The sequence below is a fragment of the Leguminivora glycinivorella genome, chromosome 18 (genome assembly GCF_023078275.1).
Source record: "Leguminivora glycinivorella isolate SPB_JAAS2020 chromosome 18, LegGlyc_1.1, whole genome shotgun sequence".
In the NCBI taxonomy this organism is placed as follows: domain Eukaryota; kingdom Metazoa; phylum Arthropoda; class Insecta; order Lepidoptera; family Tortricidae; genus Leguminivora; species Leguminivora glycinivorella.
In genome coordinates this window covers 10,657,379-10,681,395 of record NC_062988.1, presented here as the reverse complement: position 1 = coordinate 10,681,395, position 24,017 = coordinate 10,657,379, and the positions used below count along the sequence as shown (strand labels likewise).

The window sequence follows — 24,017 nt, the reverse complement described above, 5'->3', positions numbered from 1 at the left end:
CGGCCTCCTCAGGTCGTCCGCAAAACGACATGTGTGAAATGATGGCCCATGTCGTAGTGTATAATTTATTATACTACTGCTTTCGGATTTTTAACTCGTACCTACTGGATACGGCGCCATATATCGTCACTACTTTTAAAAAATCTCGTATCTCACGCTGTTCCTCAAAGTTAAAACGCAGTAAGTCTATATGCATTTCATACATACTTACTACAATTTTCTTTTCATTGACAGACGAAGATACAAGTTTTTTTAAAAGTAGTGACGATATGTTTTGTGATTACTCAAGCAAAGTCGACATCCATTTGTTTTTTTACTATTAACTACGAACACTTCAAATGAGTCAAGAAAATCCCTGAAAACAAGATCATGAGTTGCCAACAAAACCTGGCGGTCGATGACGTCACGGCCACCTCGATCCGCAAAACGACATGTGTGATGTGCTGGTCCGTATCGCGGGGGTCCACGCTTTCGGATTTTTAACGTGCTTGCACATTGCAGATGCCTCGCATATGGCGTAGGCACGGTGGAATTTTTTGCAGTATTTTAAGTTTCTATAAATATAGGTATGTATAGGTTGGTTACCTATATTATAGGTATGTATAGGTTGGCGGTAGGAAAAATTTACCTATCAATAAGGATGGAGCTTGTGTGTGTGTGTGTGTGATTAGGTAAACTAATATTTACCTAATAAAACCTGTTATAGTCTGGTGGCAGTTGTTTTGTAAAGTTAGTGTAGTCTGCATACGTTTCGCTGAATGATAAGATAATAAGTGTCACATTGGATTGTCGAATTTTAAAAGCCTTTTGTTTTTGTTTTCAATGCCCATACTGCCCATACTATAATTTATTTAATCGTATGTCATACACAAAAACAGGCAAGTATATGAATGTCAGAGAATACAACCTAAATTACAATTAAAATTTAAATAAAATGTCAATATTCATTCAATCAACCACGAAATTGCGTCGGGTCTTCTGGTGGTCCCATACTATAATATGTGTATGTATATGTGTAAGTACCTCATCATTCTCCTTCCGGTATCCCGGCATTTGCCACGGCCCGGCCTGGGGTCCGCTTTGACAACTAATCCCAAGCTTTGGCATAGGCACTAGTTTTACGAAAGCGACTGCCATCTGACCTTCCAACCCGAAGGGTAACTAACTAGGCCGTATTGGAATTAGTCCGCTTTCCTTACGATGTTTTCCTTCACCGAAAAGCGACTGGCAAATATCAAATGACATTTCGCATATAAGTTCCGAAAATCTCATTCCACGACCTCCAGATCGTAAGTCGCACGCTCTTACCGCTAGGCCACTAGCGCGTTTTGTATATGTAAGTACCTATACCTAATGACCTATATATGTAATACATACAGTTTACGCCGTATAACGTTGAAGTGCAAATAAACACGGCACGTGGCAATAACATAGTAAAGTAAACAAAGGGTTGAGTGCCCTGCGTGTTTGATATCGAAGATAACTTACGATCGGTATTGGGTTTAGCAATGCAAATGTATTTTCAAGGAGAGTTTGTATTTGGAACACAGGTTTAATTGTTTCTTGAAGTTATTTTTGCATATAATATTTACACTAACTGTATTACAATTTTGATATGTTGACCAAATGTTTCCATAACCCTAAATAAATTTTGTTCCGTGGATTAAACTAGTTTTTTAATACCTGCAAAGGCTTAATACAATAACCGTTATACCCGCAGAAGTTTTATCTGCATTGTTTGCCATCACACTTAGTAAATTAGTTTGAAGAAAAAAAAATACGAGTTATTATACTGTTTAATTATATTGCGAGGTGCAAGGCCGTAAGGTGATACGGCGGAAAGTGTCATATAAAAATATCCACTAATAAAAAAGAAAATGCATGAGCATGACCTCGTGAATTTGCTTTAAAAAGTAAGAGGTTAGATAAAAGTCGGTAACCATTAAATAATCAAATGACCCACAACGTACAAATAAGTACATATTTGATAATTTAATATGGCTTAAAATTTTTGGGTACCTAATGTGCATATCAGCCCCCCCCCCCCCCCCCCCCCCCCACCGACTCGGCTTTCAAACAAAAAACTAAATCGAAATCGGGTCATCCGTTCGGGAGCTACGATGCCACAGACAGACACACAGACAGACAAACAGACACGTCAAACTTATAACACCCCGTCGTTTTTGCGTCGGGGGTTAAAAATACTTGCCATCATACTTCAAACAAAAACGCATCTCTACAATAAGAATTACAGTTCAAAATCGAATGACTAGAACAAACGTCAAAATGGTTAAAGGGTTAAGTAGTGTACCATCATATTTAACAATTTTGATGTACTTCATTGGGGCCAAAGACCTTTACAGGGGACAGCTCAATCACATTTTTTGCCATACGAAATTAAACCTTATTACTGAAACAGAAAGTCGATCGTATCAGACTAGCGAAAACGGTCCACATGAGAGGGCATTGTTTGGGCTGGTGTCCCTCTCGCACGTGTTGCCAGTGGTAATGAGGTTCCCATATTAGTAGTATTTTTATCTGTATATTACCTGACTTTATAACTTCTTATTTTATTTTAATGTTATATTCAAACTAGGGTTTCGATATATTTCAAAAAATTTGAAAATAATTATAATGTGATTATTTTGATGCCAGTAAATCAAAGATTTGTATAATTAAAAAATACTTTCAATTGGGTGTTAGTAGATTTAGTAGTAACTTTGAAAACTAACTGGTATCCCCAATTTATGACAGTGATGACGTCACTGAATAATGTTGACATTGTCAGTAAGTGCGAGAGGGACACCAGCCCAAACAATTACCTCTCATGTGGACACACTTTTTGACCTTAATAAACAATCTAGTTTAATAATTCTAAATCTATGATTGGGGCTAACAAACGCATCGGCATCACTTGACGTAAAGTCCGCGCATAATCGCACTCGCATATATGTCGCATATGGCACGCATCGGCAGGATGCGGCTATAAATACCTACTGTACCTGTACATGTACATTGTATCGTATGGGTCAGCAGAACATTCCCGTTGAGTCTCACAAACTCACAAAAAGGTACAGATTTCAATAATCCATTTGAAGATTGTATGCAGTTTTGTAGCTGCATAAATTGCAATGACCCTCGTTTGGTGACGGGTTAAAAGCTTAAGGGCCCATTTAGACGGTACGAGAACTCGCATACGAGTTTTATTACATTGCGGTATTTGATGGCTGTGCAAAATCGTATGTACCCTCAACAGCCCGCAATGTAACTATAATCGCATGCGAGTTCGCACGCCGTCTAAATCAGGCCTAAAGGTGCTCTTACAACGGGCATACATCACAATTGCCAGCAATCTACATACCATTGCCGCGTTTGTTCAATACGCACCATCTAACTATGCGGCAATGGTATGTAAATTGCTGGCAATTTTGTTGCCTGTGTAAGAGCACCATAAGAGTGTTAAGACACCCCCTTTCCTCTCGAGGATATGGGTTCAATTATGATGTAGGCAAGCAATCTGTTAATATTACAATGAAAAAAAAAACATAAAAAAGACGTTTGTCTAGGTAATTAGGTAAAAAACTAGCTGTACTTCCAAAATAATCAATGTAATGTGTTACGAAGTACGTAAACGAAACATAAAAATGTTACACAAGTGTTTGTATAAAAAACGACAAAGGAACAGTAAAATTATTCAATATTTAGTCTAATAAATAAATATTGGGGACACCTACATAGAAAACATCCATGACTCAGGAACTGTGCCCATCACACAAATAAATGCCCTTACCGGGATTCGAACCCGCGGCTTAGCAGGCAGGGTCACTACCGACTGAGCCAGACCGGTCGTCAAATATATCGATTGTTCCAGAAATGGGTAGGCAGAGCACATGAAACTGCTCAAGTTTAACACTTTTTTAAGGGGTTGACTTGAAAGAACAAAATCGCGATGATATTTAAACAGGTTTTGCAAAACACATAATTCTTGCAGTAACGAAAGGTAAACATGGAATTACCGAACCGCCGAAACAAGAACAATTACCGGCTACGAAAACTCCATTGAGTTGCATCTGGCCACGGAACAGAGTCAGTCGGCCAAGGCCGAAACAAACAGTCAACTTTTGAGCCCGCTCAATGAGGACGATTTTTGGGTTATTTTAAATTTTAGAATTAAACTTTTTGGAAACAACTCTTCTTCCTACACTTATCGCACGTTATGTGTCGGTCGGTTTTTGGAAACAACTGTTCTAGATTTTTATTTCTATTCAGTTGTAATTTTTATACTATGACAATAATTACGAGTTGTATGGTCACAAACAGACTCAGTAGGCCAAGGTTGGGCACAAGGCACAATGTCAGCGTTTCGAGTGCGAGTCCGGTCATGGCGGCAATTTTTTTTAAGTTATTTAAATTTAAGTTTTTTCAAAAGCTTGATGGTAAAAAGCTTTTGAAAACAGTGTTTTATTTCTATATCGACATGATGTTTGATCAAATTGGAAGCCAGAGATAGCGTTCAATATTTTTTTTTGTTTGACTCCAATTTTGCTATGTCGATGGAATATAAATACCTATCAGTGGCAGATAATGCCATTCAGCAATAAGTCCGCCATTTGTACATTTTTGTTCATTTGTGCAATAAAGTTTAAATAAATATACATGTATATGTAATATAATGTATAAAATGGCCGCATTGATTGGACTAAGTGTAATGGAGTACACGACACTGTTGTTTTTATTTGCGTCAGCAATCAGAATTTAATAAAACGTAAAATGATTACATTAAAAATGTAATATCGATTATGTTTAATTGGCTTAATATGCTGACCCTTTGACCGACTTCAGAACAGAAAAAAATTCAATTCATCAAAATATTATTAATCAGCAATGTTTATGTATGAACGATTTGTTTTTTTTTTTGTTCAAAGGAATTACTAAGAATACCAAGTTTCAATATTTGTGTCTGGTCTTAGTTTACTTGATATAAAAACGAATGAACAAAAAAGAATAAATAAAAAACCGTTTCACGTGAATTTATGACCAATTTCAGTTAGTATGCTGGTAGTAGGGATTAATTATAATTTATCAATTTATTTAAACTTGATTGTACAAACCATTAAATTATAATAATTGTATATGAATATGAATATATTACGAATATCGGATTGGCCAAAGGTGCTTCTTAGTTCTTATAAATATCAAAGCGATATATATCTAGTGGCGACTGTACATATATATGCAGGAGGCAAGCCAAATCTAAAAAGCCTTGAAAGACATTCCCATTAAAATAGTCTAAAAGTAACTTCCAGATCCCATCAGGAAAACACCAGGTCAACGATCGTGTGAATGACCCCCACTAGATGAATCGAGTCATCGCTTTACGACCATTGTGTGTATGTATGACTCACGTAGCATTTGTATGGTCTTCAGTTTGTATGAACAAAAGATCGTTACAGTAATGATTTACACCTTCGGATCCTTAAAATATGCGTCAATCAATATTTGGTTTGGGTTATTATTGTTTTTGACAATGTATTTTAAGAGTTGGGACGGTATGTTTAGAATCTAGATTACAATGTCGTTGCTTATTAAGTGTGGACGGCTACGCACGAGTGAATAAGTAACGCTGTTTTGCGTTTCTTACTAATTTATGACATCGAAAATATTGTGTAGTTATTACAGAAATTATGTATGATACATTCAAGAAATGCCTACCTACTTAATTTCATACTTTACGTCACGACTCACTATAAATCTCGATAAATATCGATTATGAAAATCGAAATGTATATGTACTCGTATGTAGGTATAGCTATTACTTACATGATTATTACCAGAATTAATTGAACTGCGGTTTGTTATAAATTGCGTTTCCAGATGGTCACAAAAGCCACTTCTCGTTTTTTTTAATGTCACTTTTGCAATAACAATGTGACTTAGTTACCGAAGTGAATCATAAGGTAACTTTATGACTCAAGTGGCAGGTCAAAAACTATTCCTTTCGAGCGAACTCGGCGCTGTTTGACTGGCATTGCTACGTAGCAAGTAAACAGTAGCGTAGGGTTGGCACAACTACACGTCAGTGAATTCAACCAGTGCGATCACTGATAAGATAATTACTTGACTTTTGACAAGAAACAGTCTAGAGAAATAATGCTATGCATTAGAAAGGAACAACACGATTTGAGCTTGCACCGCTTTTGAACTTTGATTTTGTAGGAAGTTTATTTTCTGTACATTATTTTATTCTGTGACCTAGTAATAAAACAAGTTAATCCACAGTATCCAGACTTATCTCATATATCTCTAGGTATACATTATGTATCTAAGGTTTAATTTTCCACTGATTGAACCACGTGTAGATTTAACCCCTCAAATTACATCCGAGGACGACATAAGGAATTGTAATTGTGTATTCATATGTACTCATATGTGTACACATAGAAGGGATTAATTAACACGTTCAATCGTTCATGTAGATTTTGATCAGTAGCTGAAAGATTTTAGAATCGAGTCGAGTTTAATCAATGGTGAGACTTGTAAGTATTCGATAGTAACGACTTCACGAGGTTCCTGACTTCAAGAATATAGGCATAAAGATTCGACTTTAGAGAACTGGAAGCAAAAAAAAAACACTGTCGGGTTTAGTTAAACAAAAAATGTGAACACACTTTTATGCTCATAATAGTCTTGCTGATATTTTTGGTCGCGTAGATAGGTACCTACTACACATTTCCCTACTTTCATATTGATCTCTATTTCAGTCGAGTCGGGCTCAATTTTTCAAAATTCCTTACTGGCTTGCCTTATACAGGGTTAGGTCGAAAGTTAGCTACATCTTTGTGTGACTTACATTAGATGTAACTAGCACTCTGACGTTTCTAGCCCGGCAGTGCAATCGTAACAAGCCCCAACCACCACAAATAGCCTCATCTCGTTCTGACACTATCGTCACTTCCAACGTTTTGTTGCTCCCACACTGGTCGTTATAAATTAACACGGTGTGACAGGGACAGCGCGATGGCATTGAAATTACGCCGTCCCTGTCACACCGTGTTATATAACATTTATAACAGCCAGTGAGGGAGCACCATTACACAGGTAACCTAACCAAAGAGTCCTTCCGTTCGGGATCAGGTTGCACCGCGACACCGATACGATCGGTAACCGGATCCGGCGGTATCAGCTGGCGAGGTTATCTATACGCAACTGATTTATTGGCAATGGTTTTTTGTAATTGGAGCAAGTTTGGCGAAAATCTGGACGCTTTCCTTGAGACAGGAGAACAGGCCATCAGTCAACAACAGTACTCTTTCTTAACTAATTTAATACAGTCCAAAAAGATAGTTTATCCCTTTCGTGACATACAGGTGCAAGATCACAGTCTACAGCCTATATGGAAATGGTATATTGAACACTCGTTGTTTTCTTCTTTATATTTTCTCACAGTAGCTTTTTCTGCGAAACTAACAAGAGTATAACACTTTGCAAAGGCATTGAAATCATATTTATAGAAGCACTGAATAGAAACGCTACACATAGAATACAACGATCCGATTGAGATAGTTGTTACTTAAAAAGTTAAAACCCGCTAGCTGAATCATCCAGTCCGGATTACCGGACAGAATCTACTCGGAGAAGAGATACAGGTAGATTCTTATTTCCTCCGCAATATTACCAAATTTCGAGACGCCAATGTTGCAGAACAATATGCGCGGAGAATATCCCAACAACGCTCGGTTCTTAAACGAAATAGTGCACATACGCGATTTATTTAAATCTCTAAACGCCCCGAGGAAATTCCTGCACCGAACACCCATTGAAACCCACCGACATAATAGTTCCCCTACGTTCTGCATTGAAATTCAAGAATACCCGGACGCTGAAAACGAATTTTCCGGACGAGTTCCTACGGACCTTGTAAAGTGGTTTCGACGCGAAACTTCCTCCTAAAACGGCACATGTTTCTAGAACAAGCTAGCCGCTTAAGACCTTCTTTGTAACTTTTAAACGGCCACAGACCTATGTTCTTCGATAGACCGAGCCACATAAGCTCTTCCTATAAAACTTAGCTCGGAAGTGTTTTCTCCATGTCGATAGTTGAATTTAATCTTATTTAACTGTATGGTCCCAGAGTCGGAAACACATTTTCGGAACGTGGTTACGGTTTAAATGAGTTTGGTCTACAATGTTTCTAATTTTCTTGGAGGACAATATGGTTAGTTTGGTCGGTAAGGCAAAGGCTGCCAATTTGTCAGTTGTGTTAGAAATTCTTATTCTATTGTACCTACTTGTGCTAATACAGAGCATCGTTAAGACGATACGATACAGGTCAATTCTCCATACATACGCTCTCGACTATTTCCTCCCTGGTTTTTGAAGATAGAGCAATGATTTTTTTACAGATTATTATTATTTTTATCTGTGTCGGAACGTTTTGATTTTTTTGCTATTTTTATTTTAAAAGACGCTAGAGCCAATCAAAAATTTCTAAAAACGGCCTTTTTCAATATGGCTCAAAAAGGTGTGATACTCAAGATCGGTAACAATTAGCTAAAAAGTTTAAATAAGTTTTGAAGGAGGAAACAGTCGAGAGCGGAACCTCGATTTTAAAGATTTTTTCGCAATATCTTTTAACTGAGTTGTTCTTAATGGACAATTTTTTTTCGATAAATCTAGTTAATAACACTTGTATATTTAACTGAAATTCCCAAATTGAAAGGGGGACTCCTTTCCATTTTAGCATTTTCGCTCCCGTAGCGTCTTAATCAAGGGATAATGGCGTTTCTATAATACTACGGATTGTAGAAGTCATGAAATTTTAAGGTGTTACAAATATTAGTACACATATTCAGAGGATAAGGAGTCACATGCTTTGCATGCAACTAAAAATTGAATGTTGTATCGGTTAAACAAAAACAACAAATGCAGACCTGCGGCGTCATCATTACACATGTTGTTGTTGTTTGTGTAAGTATTTCCAATAGCCTAACTTAGGAGCCACCTGTTGACAGTATTTTCATAGAACATGTGGCAATATACTACCTATTACATCTATCTTATCAACAACTATTAACCTAAATAATTTGACTGTCAGCAAATTTGCAAAACAAAACAAACTCGATTCGTTAGTAAAACTAAATACTGTTTCAATAGAGCATAATAAAATGAATCGAATAAGCAAACAACAATCGGTCCATGGCATGTCAAACGTAATTTATTCTTCGGAAAAGTAAACACGAGACGATCGCATTTTAAATACGAACCGGAACGGGAAATAATTGCGGATTTCGTTTGTTTTAAAATATTGAATTCGGTTTTTATAAAAAAACATAGTAGGTGATGTTGGCAAACAGGCTTGCTGTCTACACGGTTGTCAAAAACCAGCTGGGCAGAAACCGATGGATGCAGATCATCCGCTCCTGATCAGCATCTGCAGCAGCCCCGACCACAATCACAAGACATACTTAGATAATATACATAGATATGGGATTATCATCCAGCGGAGAAGAGAGAACCAATCCTACCATGCTAGCACGTCCCTCTCATCTCTTTCGCACCAGTCTGATCTCCGAAGCTGACTTATACAAATAAAACTGTTACCAGCCTACACTTTAGAGTCAGTCCGATATCTTAAGCAGCTGACGTATACAAATAAAACCGTTAAATGCGTTACGATTAGATTTGACGCCAGGTGTCGTTGCGGTTAGGCAGGTGCGATAACTATGGCAAAAACCGCCTAGTAACCTAACCCTTGAATAAGGCCTATGTAATTATGTAGTATGTCCGGCTTGGCCATGTAGATGTATGTAGATGGGTCTGATGGGTAGATTGTAATCTGTCGTGAGTGGTAAAATAAAATGCATAAAAATAAAGAACTCTATTTTGCACTTAAATATTGTGTACTACTACTAAGAATCGTACCTCGACTTTTTAGCGCCACCTATTAAATATAGTATCATAACTACACTGATGATGTGTTTGTAAAACATAAAATTATCTTACAATAAAACTAAACTATTAAATCTAAAATTAAACTTAAAATAAAATTAAAATTAAAATTAAATTAAACTAAATAAATCTAAAATTAAACTAAAGTAAATTTAAAAACGGCCCCTGTGGCATAGTACCGGAGACGCTGGCAGCAATTCCTCGCTGGATTGTCAAGCTAATACGCTGAGCGAGGAAGCTGCCAGCTCTTCGGTCGCCGGTGGCGTCTCTTAGTCTCTTCGATAAGTCCTTGAAGAGACTCAGAGCGCCAGGGCCCCACGGACCAAGGGTCTCGACGCCGAATGGAATAAAAATATATTCGGCGCCGAGACCGCTGTATTTTCCTACCTTTATTTTCTCGGCCGCCTCTGCTGCTGCCGCTGCCCTCACAGAGGTTCGGTGGAGATGAGACGGGGCCAGTGTGTCAACGCAAGTTGCGTCCCAAACCAGCACCCGTCCCATATTCCACGGAACCAACGACATCCCATCCGGTCTCTTACCGTCCGTCCTAGATATGCCGGTCGGCTCTAAAAGGGCCGGCACATTGACTGACGCAAGAGACCGGCGGATCACGTCGTTGAGGGCAGCATGCCTCGAGAAGCGGCCAGCGCTTCGTTGGCAGGAAAGCCCGTGGTGCCCAAGTCGGTCAACCTCATGGCCACAGGGGCAGCGATGGGGGCGCAGACCGGGACCCCAAGACGAAGAGAAACTGAAATACGAAGAGTATCGGGGTTAAAAATGTGCCCAAATTTGGTGAAGGGTGTGCATGGAGCCAGAACCCTGCTTCGCTGGTTCCAGCTGCTAGGAGTCTGGCTCGTCCCTCAGTGTCGGATTGGGCTAGGAGGGAACTAACGGTCAATTTACATATAATGTCGTCCCAGCTCCTTTGAGAATTTGGATATTCGGGAAAATTTTGACCGGGGCAAGCAATTGACCAAGCATTTTTGGCGTCAGCCAAGCCCGCAGCCTCACAGTTTGTTCGTAGGATTTTTCCTATGAGACTGGACGAGCTATGAGCTGACGACAAAAAAGCTGGTAATGCCACACTGGAAATTTTGCGGATCCCTAACCCACCGTGCCGGATGGGAAGGGATCCCTGGGTCCAAGACTGCTCGCTGAGTTTTATATTTAGGACGGATTCTAGGTTAATTTTAATTATAATATCTATTTGTGAAAGAAGATTTTGATTTTTCCAAAGGGTGCAGCAGCGAAGCACATAAGTTAATTTCGGGACGAATAGGCAAAACCTTATAACAGTCAAAGCGTAGTGAGGGCTAATTTGGAGCAAACGATGAGAGTGTTCTTCGAATTTGGAAACGCAATTTTGAACATAACTAGGAAAATTTTCTTCGAAGATGGGGGATCCTAGGAGGCAAAGGTTACTCTTGTCGAGTAACTTTATATTAGGCGCGAGAGAGTTGAATTTTTGAACAACGTCATCTTTGTTAATACAGGAATTTTGAATGAATAATTCACACTTATCAAAATTTAGTTGTAGGCCAATGGAGTTAAATCTTTGGATGATCACTGTAAGATCGGCTAGTACAGTGTCGGCGTCGCCTCCTAGGGTCCCGTCATCCAAGTACCAAACATTAAATTTAGATTTCAAATTTTGGATGATAGGATTTATTGCCAAACTAAAAATTGCTGGCCCCAGGGGATCTCCTTGTTGGCAGCCTACTTCTGACGATAATTCGTTTTTTCGGTACATTAATTTCGTTGGATCTGCGTAACAGTGGAGAAGATAGTTATAAATTTCGGGAATGTTAGATTTTGCTTCTGCCAACAAGGTATCTCTGTCCAAAGAATTGAATGCGTTTTTGACATCAATTTTGAGCAAAACTTCGCATTGGTCGTCGCTAAGGAATGTGCGGAGGGCGTGCACGGCGGCTTCGCAACCTCCTTTGATTCCAAAGCCTAATTGAGTCGGTTCGAAAGACTTTTGCAATTTTGGAAAGATATGTCTAACGGCAATTTTGGATGCTAAACGGCGAAGTGTTGCACCAACAGCAATTGGCCTCACCCCTCCATCCTTTTTAGTTAAAGCTATTAAATTTGCTCCATATAAAATGGGTACAATTTCCGAGTTAATATTTCCTGTGAACATTTTGTTTATTAATTTCGTGATGTTATTGGTTAATTGTTCGCCGACATCCCCTAAGGACGGGCATGTCAAATCCTTTAGATGTTGTGGGCTGAGGCCATCGAGTCCTGCCGCAGACCCGGTTTTAAAAGAGCAAATGGCATTGCACTGATGATGCCTACAAAATTTATTTGTTCAGGTATTGACATGACATCATGATATTAAAATAAAGACGCATGTCATCTGTTTTAATAAAAAATAAAAACTCGAAAAATGATTTGGGGAAAAATATGATTTTGCCCACTTCCAGGCCGCGAAACAGCGCCATCTAGTTTTAATCTCTGTCCCGTATTATATTGTCATTGGTTTTAAGCATATGAAACGAATTTTATAATAAAAATCTAAACGCTGTCCATGTCGAAATGGCTTATTTTCATAGGTGCCTACTGCTTATTAATTCTGTAAAAACCGGCCAAGAGCGTGTCGGGCCACGCTCAGTGTAGGGTTCCGTAGTTTTCCTTATTTTTCTCAAAAACTACTAAACCTATCAAGTTCAAAACAATTTTCCTAGAAAGTATTTATAGAGTTCTACTTTTGTGATTTTTTTCATAATTTTTAAATATATGGTTCAAAAGTTAGAGGGGGGGGGGGACGCACTTTTTTTTCCTTTAGGAGCGATTATTTCCGAAACTATTAATATTATCAAAAAACGATCTTAGTAAACCCTTATTCATTTTTTAATACCTATCCAACAATATGTCACACGTTGGGGTTGGAATGAAAAAAAATATCAGCCCCCACTTTACATGTTGGGGGTACCCTAATAAAACATTTTTTTCCATTTTTTATTTTTGCACTTTGTTGGCGTGATTAATATACATATTGGTACCAAATTTCAGCTTTATAGTGCTAACGGTTACTGAGATTATCCGCGGACGGACGGACGGACGGACGGACGGACGGATGGACGGACGGACAGACAGACATGGCGAAACTATAAGGGTTCCTAGTTGACTACGGAACCCTAAAAATGGGCCTCTAAACCCATAAACAGACTTATATACCTATACAAAAATATAAAATAAGTGATGTCTATTACCGAAACCCTAAAGAAAAACAATATTAAAAGAAAATCATACTTATTGGCATAGCATAAAAAATACAAATACATTCAAAAATAAATTCACATCGTTATTTTACAAGTATTTCAATTGCCCTGAACCCTAAAAACTCCCCTTTTCCCCGAGTGTTTTAAATAAAAACCGCGTCCAATAATAAATAGGCACACAAAAGAACACAGCCAAATTTATCGTCACCACGAGCTCGGTGAATACAAGGAAGGAAAGCGAACAAAAGAGAGAATAAATCTCCTAGGATTGACGAAACAATTACTTAAATTAAAAGCAATGGTCCACACGCAATCGCGTTTAAAAAACAAATCGGTGTTGCCACGCGAAAAATAATCGAAGGCGGTAGGGGCCCTCTTGAGTTGCGATGTCACCGTATAAAGGATCATTTTACAAGAGTGGTTCAACGCTTGCTCTTTTACCCCCTTATTCATAAACGTTCACTAAAGTTATCAAGCCGATAAAGTTCGTTTGTCCCTTTCCGACGTATTGGTGTAATAGAAAGGGACAAACGAACTTTATCAGCTTGATAACTTTAGTGAACGTTTATGAATAAGGGGGTACGTAATTAGGTACTACTAGCGGCCCGTCTCGGGATTATCTTAGAAATGGCGACAGTATGCATATATAAGTTATCCGTAAAATATAAGCATAAGCATATGCGGACTTTTTTGATGACCTATTGGTAAGTGGTACAATTCCACCATATTGTATTGTTATATCTCAATCGGTATGGGCAGCGTATTCGATTGAAGCCCTTGAGCAGCGAAATCTTCGCCGACTTGATAACCCATTATCGACATATTTCAATCAATTTAAAATAAAACCTCACATATACCTAAAAACCTTCCCCAAGAATCATTCTATTCATAGTTAAAAACCGCATTAAAGTTTAGAATTCGTCTCAAACTCGCTTCTAACATTACGTTTTTTGGAATAAACGAAATGTCATCTGATATTTAGGTACCATTCCATTTTCGGTGAAAGGAAACAGAGTGAGGAATCCGGACTAATCTCAAGAGGCTCTCTCTAAATCAAGAGGCCTTACCCTCTGGGTTTGAAGGTTAGATGGCAGTCCATTCGTAAAAACTACATTAAATAAATAATTTGCCTTTTACATAGACGGTGTTATATACATTGATTGTAGATTATCTGTGGGCAAACTTTGCATTGGGGCCAAAATATGAAGGAATTTTAGAGGCGCGTCAGATTTACACCAAAAATGCATTTTAGTACAGTGCTGGCCATATCATATCACAAACTATTTTGAAGAACCGGTGGCGGGCCAGATACAACCCTTCGCAGGCCGGACTTGGCTCGCGGGCCTTAGCCTTAGGTCGTAGGTACAGTCTACAGTCGAGTTCATAAATATGTGTACATTTCTTTACCTTAGCTCGTTGCAATAAACCACCTCTCCTATATCAGGGGCAGCTCACTCCGCGATTCTATCGTCGCGCTACAAGTACATGCCGGCGGCCGCGAGTTCGCGGCCCATTCAGTGGTGACGACCTTCGCGCGGCGCAGTAGAATTCAATGTCGGCTGCTCTCGTGCGAGCCGTTTGTTGTAGGTAAGAATTTAGAATGGCGGCATTTTGTGCACATCAAAGGAGTGAGCCTTCTGTACTTGTACTATTATATATTCTGTGCCTATATAGCATTTATGGATTGATATTACAATATTTACAATGTTCAAAATAAGAGGTGAATTTAAAATCCCCAAAAATTACGCTTCAGTAACTCTCAGCATAAAGGCTCAAAAATAAATAAACAGGTTCTATTGAACGAAAACGCTTCAGCTTCACATCCCGTTGACGACACTTGAAAGGATACTGATGTGACGGGGAAAATAAATAAGTAAAAAACCGTTTTTGCTTATTCATCATTGAAATGTTTTCTGAACAGAATTTTAAGGATTTTTTTTAACTCAATGGTTAAATCGGACTAAATTAAGTACTGTGAATTATTTTTTTATTTACGCTTGAAACGTTGACAGTTGACGAACTATTATTTGTTGGAGTAATAATCGTAAATGTCACATTTTTGACGTCAAACGCTACGAGTTATTTTTTTTTCGAAGGACGTGCGTTGTTAGACTTTATTTTTATCAAAATTCCATACAATATTGTTGCTATACTTTGTCAAACAAGTCTGTCAGTAAATAAGAACAAAGAAAACTATATGCATCCTTTTCTTTAGGGTGCTATAGAAAAGGATACCTATAGTTTTCTTTGTTCTTATTTACTGACAGACTTGTTTGACAGAGTATATGTTTATTAACTATGTTACATCAATTCAATAGCGTGATATTTACATACAAAGTGGCGCCCTTTTAATTTCTACTTTTTTACGTAGCACTGTAGTCAGCCAGTAACCGTTCTGAGCCGTGTTCGATTTTCAAAATTTGAAATGGAGAACGGGACATCGCTGCACGTTATCCTGGCACGTTGCACCGGCGGGTCGATACGGCGCGGTAAACACGGCGGTTGCCGTGGCAACGGCGGGATTCGTCACTTCCGCCCCGCCCCGGCGCGTTCTCGCGTACCGGGCGATTTTACGGCCAGTGTAAGTAGGCCTTTTGGAAAATGAGATGGCCAATATAATTAGCCTAATGTAGTAATTTAATAAACATCATCCTTAACCTAGGGACGATAAAGTCAGTCAGTCAGACTGAAACTCGACTACAATTTGTATCAGAATTACATCATCGGCGTGCTGCCAATACTTAATTTTACAAGTTTGTCCAACTGACATATCCACGTAGGTTAACGAAACTTATAAAAGGCGTTTTAGGTATGAAAAGTACGAACAACGCCATCTAGTGATGAGATTAGGTGCAAATGGGAAAGAAATAATAGCGCCATCTAACGTAATATAACTGAACCTTTACTTCTGTATCAGTCAATAGATGTCACTGTCACAAAATTATGTCATACGCAGAAAAACAAAAAAAAGCAATATGAATATCATGAATGTTAACCGGACTAATTCCAATAAGGCCTAGTTACCCTTCGGGTTGGAAGGTCAGATGGCAGTCGCTTTCGTAAAACTAGTGCCTACGCCAAATCTTGGGATTAGTTGTCAAAGCGGACCCCAGGCTCCCATGAGCCGTGGCAAATGCCGGGATAACGCAAGGAGGATGAGGATGATGAATGTTATATTTAATAAGCTTAATTCAACACCGGTTTGTTATTTTTTAATTATCAATAGGGTGCGTTACTGTCAGATGACGCTACAATCGCGCACAAAATACAATATCACAGATGAGTTCCTAAATTTCAAGATCGTCAACTCGCTCTTACAATATCCATATGAGTGATAAGGATAGAGATATGTATATGATTTTCCGGATATAATGTTACGTGTTAACAGCTATCCGTTCGGTAAGCATTTGGAACAGTTGAACCGGGGGCGCTGTCCGCACCACCTTCACAAAGCACGAAATACTCGACGGCGAGTTTGTATCTAGTACAATAAGACCCGAAGGACCAGAATAACTGTACTGTCAATGATAATTTATAAAGGATTGACAATTTATTTTCATACTAATACGCATCGTACCTCTGTTCGTTAGTGACATCTATTAAATACTATCATAACTACATTGATGAGGCCTACAATTCCCTTTTTAATATTGAAGTGGTATCACGATATCAAAATGAAGAAATATGTCGTTTGTTCTTAAAATAAATGAAGTAAACGTAAAAATATTAAAGAGTAGAATTTCTGTGATTTCTAGGTTGTGAAACAGCGCCACTTAGTTTTATCCATGAATTGTGGGAGGTACACTTTTTTGTATGAGATTATCAGTCCCGGTATACATAATATCGTCCATGGTATTATCAAAATAAATGGTTGTCTATTGTTTGCCCGACAGTCATTTAACATAATATTCATTTGCCCGAATCTAACTTGCCTGAATTTCATTTGCCCGAATGATTTGTTTACCATAAAAATCATATGACATACTCGTTGTTTATCCGAATATTACCTTCCATAATCATACAATGCCATACTATTTGTTAGCCATATTATTAAGTGCAATAATATGGTTTCATAGAATATTCAAACGCCATAAGCAATTATTGCCATATTAATTGTTGCCCATATTATTACTTAACCTAACCTACTTTCTGATAGCAGTTTCATTTTCCAGGGGTCACAGTTCTAACCTAACCTAACCTACTTTTCCAGCAGTTTCATTCTCCAGGGGGTCACAGTTCTAACCTAACCTAACCTACTTTCTGATAGCAGTTTCATTTTCCAGGGGTCGCAGTTCTAACCTAACCTAACCTACTGTCTGATAGTATTTTCATTTTCCGGGGGTCACAGTTCTAACCTAACCTAAACTACTTTTCAAGCAGTTTCCTTTTCCAGAGGTTCACAGTTCTAACCTAACCTAACCTACTTTCTGATAGCAGTTTCATTTTCCAGGGGGTCACAGTTCTAACCTAACCTAACCTACTTTCTGATAGCAGTTTCATTCTCTAGTCCTTCTAGTACCTATTATAGTAGTTTTCGATTCTGCCAAAGCACATTATGGAAATTGACTTTTCTGGATGCTAATTTGTATGACAAATGATGGTATGGAATGTGGTAATTACGGATTTCGATGATTCTGACAAATGACATTATGGAAACTGACTTTATGGGAAACAAAGTTTCTGGCACTAGATTAATATAGTAAACAATGATTATGGCATAAGATGTTATGAGAAACAATATTATGATTGTTGAATAGGATGGCAATTAAAATTATGGCAAATGAAATTCTGGCAAATGGGGGTATCCCAAAATAAATACAATAGGCTAGTTTCCTACTAGTCAAATCAGCTTCTTTTTAAGAACGGTCAAAACGATTTGCTAATATGGAATTACTATGAATTACTGAGGAGTGACGTCACGGTGAATTCATTTACTTTATATTTTTCTCTTTGACTTATTACTTATTAAATATAAATGATGTTTAAAAATAACTACTGTCCATATTTTCTTGTAATTATGTGCTGCTTTATTTCGTGCACTGCATAAAATATTTTATTGTAAGTATAGGAAACTAGCCTATACTGGTCGGTTGGCAACGCAGTGTTGCTTTGTGAATGTTGGCTCTGTTGTGATGCTGTTCGATTTTTGAAATTGAACGTTGTTGATCTGGTAGTTTTGAAATTCGAGCACGGGATTCCATTTTCAACATTTGGTTTTTAATTGAGTAATCGTTTGGTTCAGTATTATAGTGGATATGCTAAGGAAGGAACTAATAGTGCAGATATCAGGGGGCACGGCAGTGCCCCCGCCAAGTCGAGTGCGAAGCAAACTAAACACTGCCGTACGATCCTTTACTGGAACCATTTCGCCGCATTTTCAGGCCCCTATTTGAGAACCTCTGGATAAGACCAGAACGCAGAACTTTTCCTCATCCAGTAAGCTATAATCACATACTTAAAATTCAAAATTTCAAGCCAGCAGGTCATTTAATTCCGAAGTTAAGCGAAAGCAAAGTTTCGCATTTATGACACTCACTCACTCATGATCAGAATTAACTAGTAACTAGTACTTCCCATAAATTCACGAGAGCTGAAATTTAATGCCATAGAGTAAATTCCCTAAATATGGACTAGTCACATAATATGGACTATGGCAATTATTCGCTAGATGTCGCTGTTATCGTAGTGAAGTTAGTAGCATTCGATGCTCTGGCGTCGCCCCGCTCCGCCAGTCGATTGCAGCGAAGCTACATGTCCGCTCGTGTCAGTGATCGCCATTTTGAAATTATAAGCACATTTGATGTAATTTTTGGGTGAATTTTGTAAGATTATTACTGCTTTATTTACGGTCGCTTATTCTTGAATCTCAATATTTTAGAAACGTTGATTTGTTAGTAAATGTTCTTGATTTAATGTGTAACTGCACGTCATACCTATAATTTTTGAAAAATGTTTAACGTTCAAATGCCACTGGTTCTTATTATGGACCAATGGTGAGGTTTCAAATATGGTCTAGTGGTCCATATTATGAGGGGTTAAAAAAACATATTTATTTGTCATTTAAGACTATTTACATTAACAAGTTCCTCATATATTTTTGCAAAGTTGTGCTTATATCACACTAAAAGTATCGTGGTCCATATTTTGTACCCCCAGTCTGAATTAAATACCCAGTAGTCCATATTAAGCTCTTCTTTTGTAGCACTTAATTTTGACACATTTTATAAAAACAAAAATATTCTTAGAGGATTTGCTTTTTGGATGCAATTTCAGCATAAGATATAATCACTAGATAGTTTCTCGACTGATTGACTTTAATTACACTTGTCTAACTTCAAAGTTCTGCGTTTTATTTCATTAAATCCTTATGGTAGTCCATATTTAGGGAATTTACTCTACATAAAATAATCAATCATAAACTCGTCTCACAAAGATTATGTTGATGTAACCTTCCATTATTTTCACTCATAAGTTATAATTCTTAGATCGGTCTTAATGGCCCAATGCGTACACATAAGTATTAGGTAATGTTTGGTCAGATGCGACATTATAATATTCGGGATTAGAAACAAATTCATGTTCGAAACGTCAGGTCAAGCATAAAATGTGCAGCTAAACTGTGGAATGAATTGTCGTCTGCGGTATTTCCGGACCGATACGACCTTCAAGAAAAGAGCGTACCGTACACCCATCAAAGGCCGGCAACGCACCTCCAACACTTCTGGTGTTTCGGGTGTCCATGGGCGGCAGTGATCGCTTACCATCAGGTGACCCGTCTGCTCGTTTGCCTCCTATTAAAAAAAAATTGCAATATCTAAGCTCTTTTATCTTCAAATTTAAATGTTTTAAGATCAACTACTATCTCTTGGCATTCGCTTGAATTCCATTAATGAAATAAGTGCGTTCTTAGTAAAACTATTTATAAGTTATCTATTTTACGACGAACAGTTAAATTAAATATATTTACATTTAAAACCCTTTCTGCAAACTGCAAACTTACCTGCAACAAAGACATAGTTATTAGAAATATAAAGAAAAGTTAGATAAGTAAATAAATTACAAAGAAAATAAACTTAATAAGAGATCTAGATCATAACTAGATTATTCTAAGAGAAATATTTGTGTTGTTGAAAGCTCTTAAATTAAATGAGTAAAAATCAAATGATTTAAAATCGACCAAAGAGATAAATGGATTCACAGGTTGTTTTTGTAGTCCTCATATCTCATATACATTTGATGGTCTAAAAATAGTTAAGGTTTTATTGAGCAAGTTTTACGAAACCAACCCAGAAATCGCAAAACTAGCACTCTAATTGTCTGTGTCTATTGACTATGATCTTGACACAAAGTATCAACGTCAGTCAGATCGGCAATACAATGCAACATAGTACGTACATATACCAACCTATGTCTCCACCAACAAACTGTTTTTACAGTTTGGCGGGCACCTTAATAAATGTAGCCAGGTTATTTTTTCTGAATAAATGATTTATTTACTTTTTTTAAATTTTTTTTTGATAAAAATTTGTTTTACGTCAAAAATCTGACAATTACAAAGAAAGAGGCGCCCTCATTTAATTCCTACTTTATCATAATTTCTATTTCATGTCGCTCTGTAGATCTTAGAGAAACAGAGACCCTCAGTCTTCAAAAAACCCTCGAAATATCTTTGGAGGGAATTTTAGTAGGATTCCAAAACTGAACAATGGTTTTCAGCCCGATTGTAGGGACAATCCGTTTGTTCATTAACGAATGGGTTACACAGATAAAACAGATTTAACCGCTCCGTCAGTTGTAGGATATGCATGTGATTGTCAAATAAATGGCATTGTTGAACGTTTTACATGGATTCGTAATATTACAATTTTAAAATAGCAGATTTAGTTATTCTGTAAGTTCAACGATTTTGTACAGGGTGTTTTTTGTTACCTGCAATTATTTACGGGATGAATATACAGGCCACTGTGGAACTTTTACTATGGGATCAACCCCGAAATCGTGAAAAAAAAGTCTTGCATAGAAAATGTCAAGCCAGCCAGATTGTTCGAAACATTTTTTCCTCTTTTTGAGGTTGGTTCCTCTGTAAAACTTGCACGTATACTAGTACAGTCGAGTTTATAAACATGTGTACATTTTTTCACCTTATTGCATAGAGTTAAGGTGAAGAAATGCACACATATTTATGAAGTCGACTGTACATAATTATATTCACCCAATTAATTGTTGCTGTTAACTAAAATAAATCCTGTAAAATCTGTATGATGAATGCTATCATCTGTTAGATTGAAAATGTTCGTTAGACAAGATTTAATTAAATAATTAAATACTGGTGCTCAGCTACTACCCATGTTAATGGAAACGGCTTTTGGAAAACACTTGAAACTTCTCCATCTTCGCTATTTAAACTTTATCTTCCTAAGAAATATCTAATTATGAAGTATAAAAGCTAGCCTATTCGTTATTTTGCCGCTTGCTTCAAATAACAAAGTTCTTTTCAAGCGTTAATGTTGTTGAATGTTCAATACAGTAAAATAATTTGATGGTGCGTTTACATCGACAAGTAATCGAGTAACTAGAATCAAATCAAAATAGCGGTAACATGTTTTTCCAATTGAAGGAAAAATTAAAAATGGACACCTCCGACAGGGGTCGATCCTGCAACCTTCTGGAACACCTCTTCAATCGCAGTTACGACTCCGTCCGGAGGTGTTTTTTTTTCCTTTAATAAAAAAAATGTACAATCGCTCGCAGATGTTTTTGCTTAGTAAAAATGATCAATTACTAGTAGCCATCCTTCTTCAAAAATCCTTAGTTCGAGCATATCACCTACGTGTCCTTAAAACCTACCTAAGGTCAAAAAATACTAACGAACTAGAAATGCCCCAGATCACATATAAAAGTCGAGGCGGTGATCGTAAACTTGTGATTGCGCGGCTTTTATTACCTACTTTCCAGCCGAAGTGAGTATACTACTTGTTCCACGGAACTGGACAGAGAAAATTTTCGTTCGGTATATGGGACCAAAAATTGTATTATATTATTGTATAGTAAAAATAAACCGATTACTATTTCCAAATACAAAACATTTATAATTGGATCACGTTTACATGAAAACCTATTTCAATATTCTAATGTGAAATTGTAATACATTACATCTACTTAATTTCAGATTTACATGTGACGACACACAATAATGTATGCGACAGCGACTCGCATAACGTAAAATTAGCATACAAATCCCTAATTCATTAAAGCCAAACGAGGCAATACGCGAAACTAACACTGCAGCTGGGTACGTAGCCAAATGCACAAACGCTCACAATAATATCTGTTTTGTAGCTATATGTCTCTATCGCTCTTGCGTTTTGGCGCGACAGAGCCAGACTGCATTTCGGCGTCTGGCGTCGACGATTGCCATTCGACTACGCCGCATGAAATTAGCCTTTCAATGGCACAGCAGTAAGTGATTATGACTGCATTGAAGTGCAAAGACGTGTTGGGCATAACGATATGTAACTTAATTATCATTTTAATATGGCACCAAGATGTTGCTTGTATTTGAGACGTTACTAGAGCTTAAGATACATGAGCAGATACAAGAGCGTAAGATACATTTTATATTGTTCGCAAAAATAATAAAATTATATTTTTAGACAATATTAATCTCCAGATTCAGACTTGCAGATAACCATACACTGCAGAAAAAGAAAATAAGTTCACTGGTGCCATCGTGACTAAGGCCGGAATCGATCCAGGGTCTTCAACTTACGCGGCTAATGCCCTAACCACTATACCGTGCACACGATAAAACCTTTATCAATTGATCTGCCTCTTCTGGGAATTACTGCCAAAACATATTCAAACACAAATCGAAATATATTTCAGAAATTTTGTTTTGCTGATTTAATACTGGTGTAAAACATATATAAAATAAAAACCTATAACTACAAATCATTACAAACTGTCAATGAACATTAAACACGCACGATACGATCACTAAGTAGTAAGTTATCGAAGGGCTACTTTAATTACTGTAACACCAAATGATTACAAAAAAAAAATAACTTTTCAGTGAAGTAACTCACCGCTGACTTACGCCAGCCCACTGGCAAGACAAACGCACCACAATACTATTAGGGCTGTCAACAAAAGCGGTAATCCCCACTTTGTCATTCAGCCCGCGGCGATAATTGGATCAACTGTACGCAAGATGGCGCCTGATGATTTCAAGAGGCTGTTTTTCTCGAGATTTTTCAGACATTTTTTATGTAATTTTCCTTGAAAGTACAGTCGCGGACTGTATGTCCTATAAACAGTTTTTTTCGTCTCCTGAAAAGTAGCTTAAAAATACATAGCGATTGTTCAATTCGCACCGACGATATGTTACGATACGATATATTTTTTGATAACATAAATTAATATAAATGTAATGTTTATCCTAGTATTGGCTGATGTACATATTTATACATATGTACATATCTTAAGATTTTTTTCATGTTATGTATCTAATGTAAGTAAGCACGTTTAAAAGAGACATTGTGGCAGTTGTAGCCTACTTGCAAAATAAATGTTTGTATTTGTTTTTCACCGTTGACAAGGAATGGTAAAAAAAAAGAAACTTTGCATTTCGCATACTTACATTTAAACCCTTATTAAAAGATGTTTCAGTGAGTTGAAAAGTTGGTAATAGACTGAAAGGGTGTAATTATAATGAACGGTAAAAGCTCAGTGTAATCGCATTATGTTACTCGTGGAGTTTCGACACGGGCACGAGGGAATCCTTCGGTTAAGTAAAAGGGGTGTGGAAATATTGCACTTATAATACCTTTCTTGTATTTT

General features: G+C 37.4%; 1 protein-coding gene across 8 annotated transcripts in view; it reads right to left on the bottom strand.

Moving 5' to 3' along the window:
• The window catches only part of LOC125236157 (brain tumor protein), an 834,846-nt gene that overhangs the window by 95,072 nt on the left and 715,757 nt on the right, over positions 1-24,017 (bottom strand). Inside the window, exon 1 of one of the 8 annotated variants that reach the window (XM_048142862.1) lies at positions 20,146-20,163. The exons of the other annotated variants lie outside the window; for them this stretch is intronic. Within the exon in view, the coding sequence (XP_047998819.1) occupies positions 20,146-20,147 (2 nt within the window). The 5' untranslated portion in view covers positions 20,148-20,163. Of the gene's footprint in view, positions 1-20,145; positions 20,164-24,017 lie in introns of those variants that run through there. 8 annotated transcript variants of the gene reach the window in all.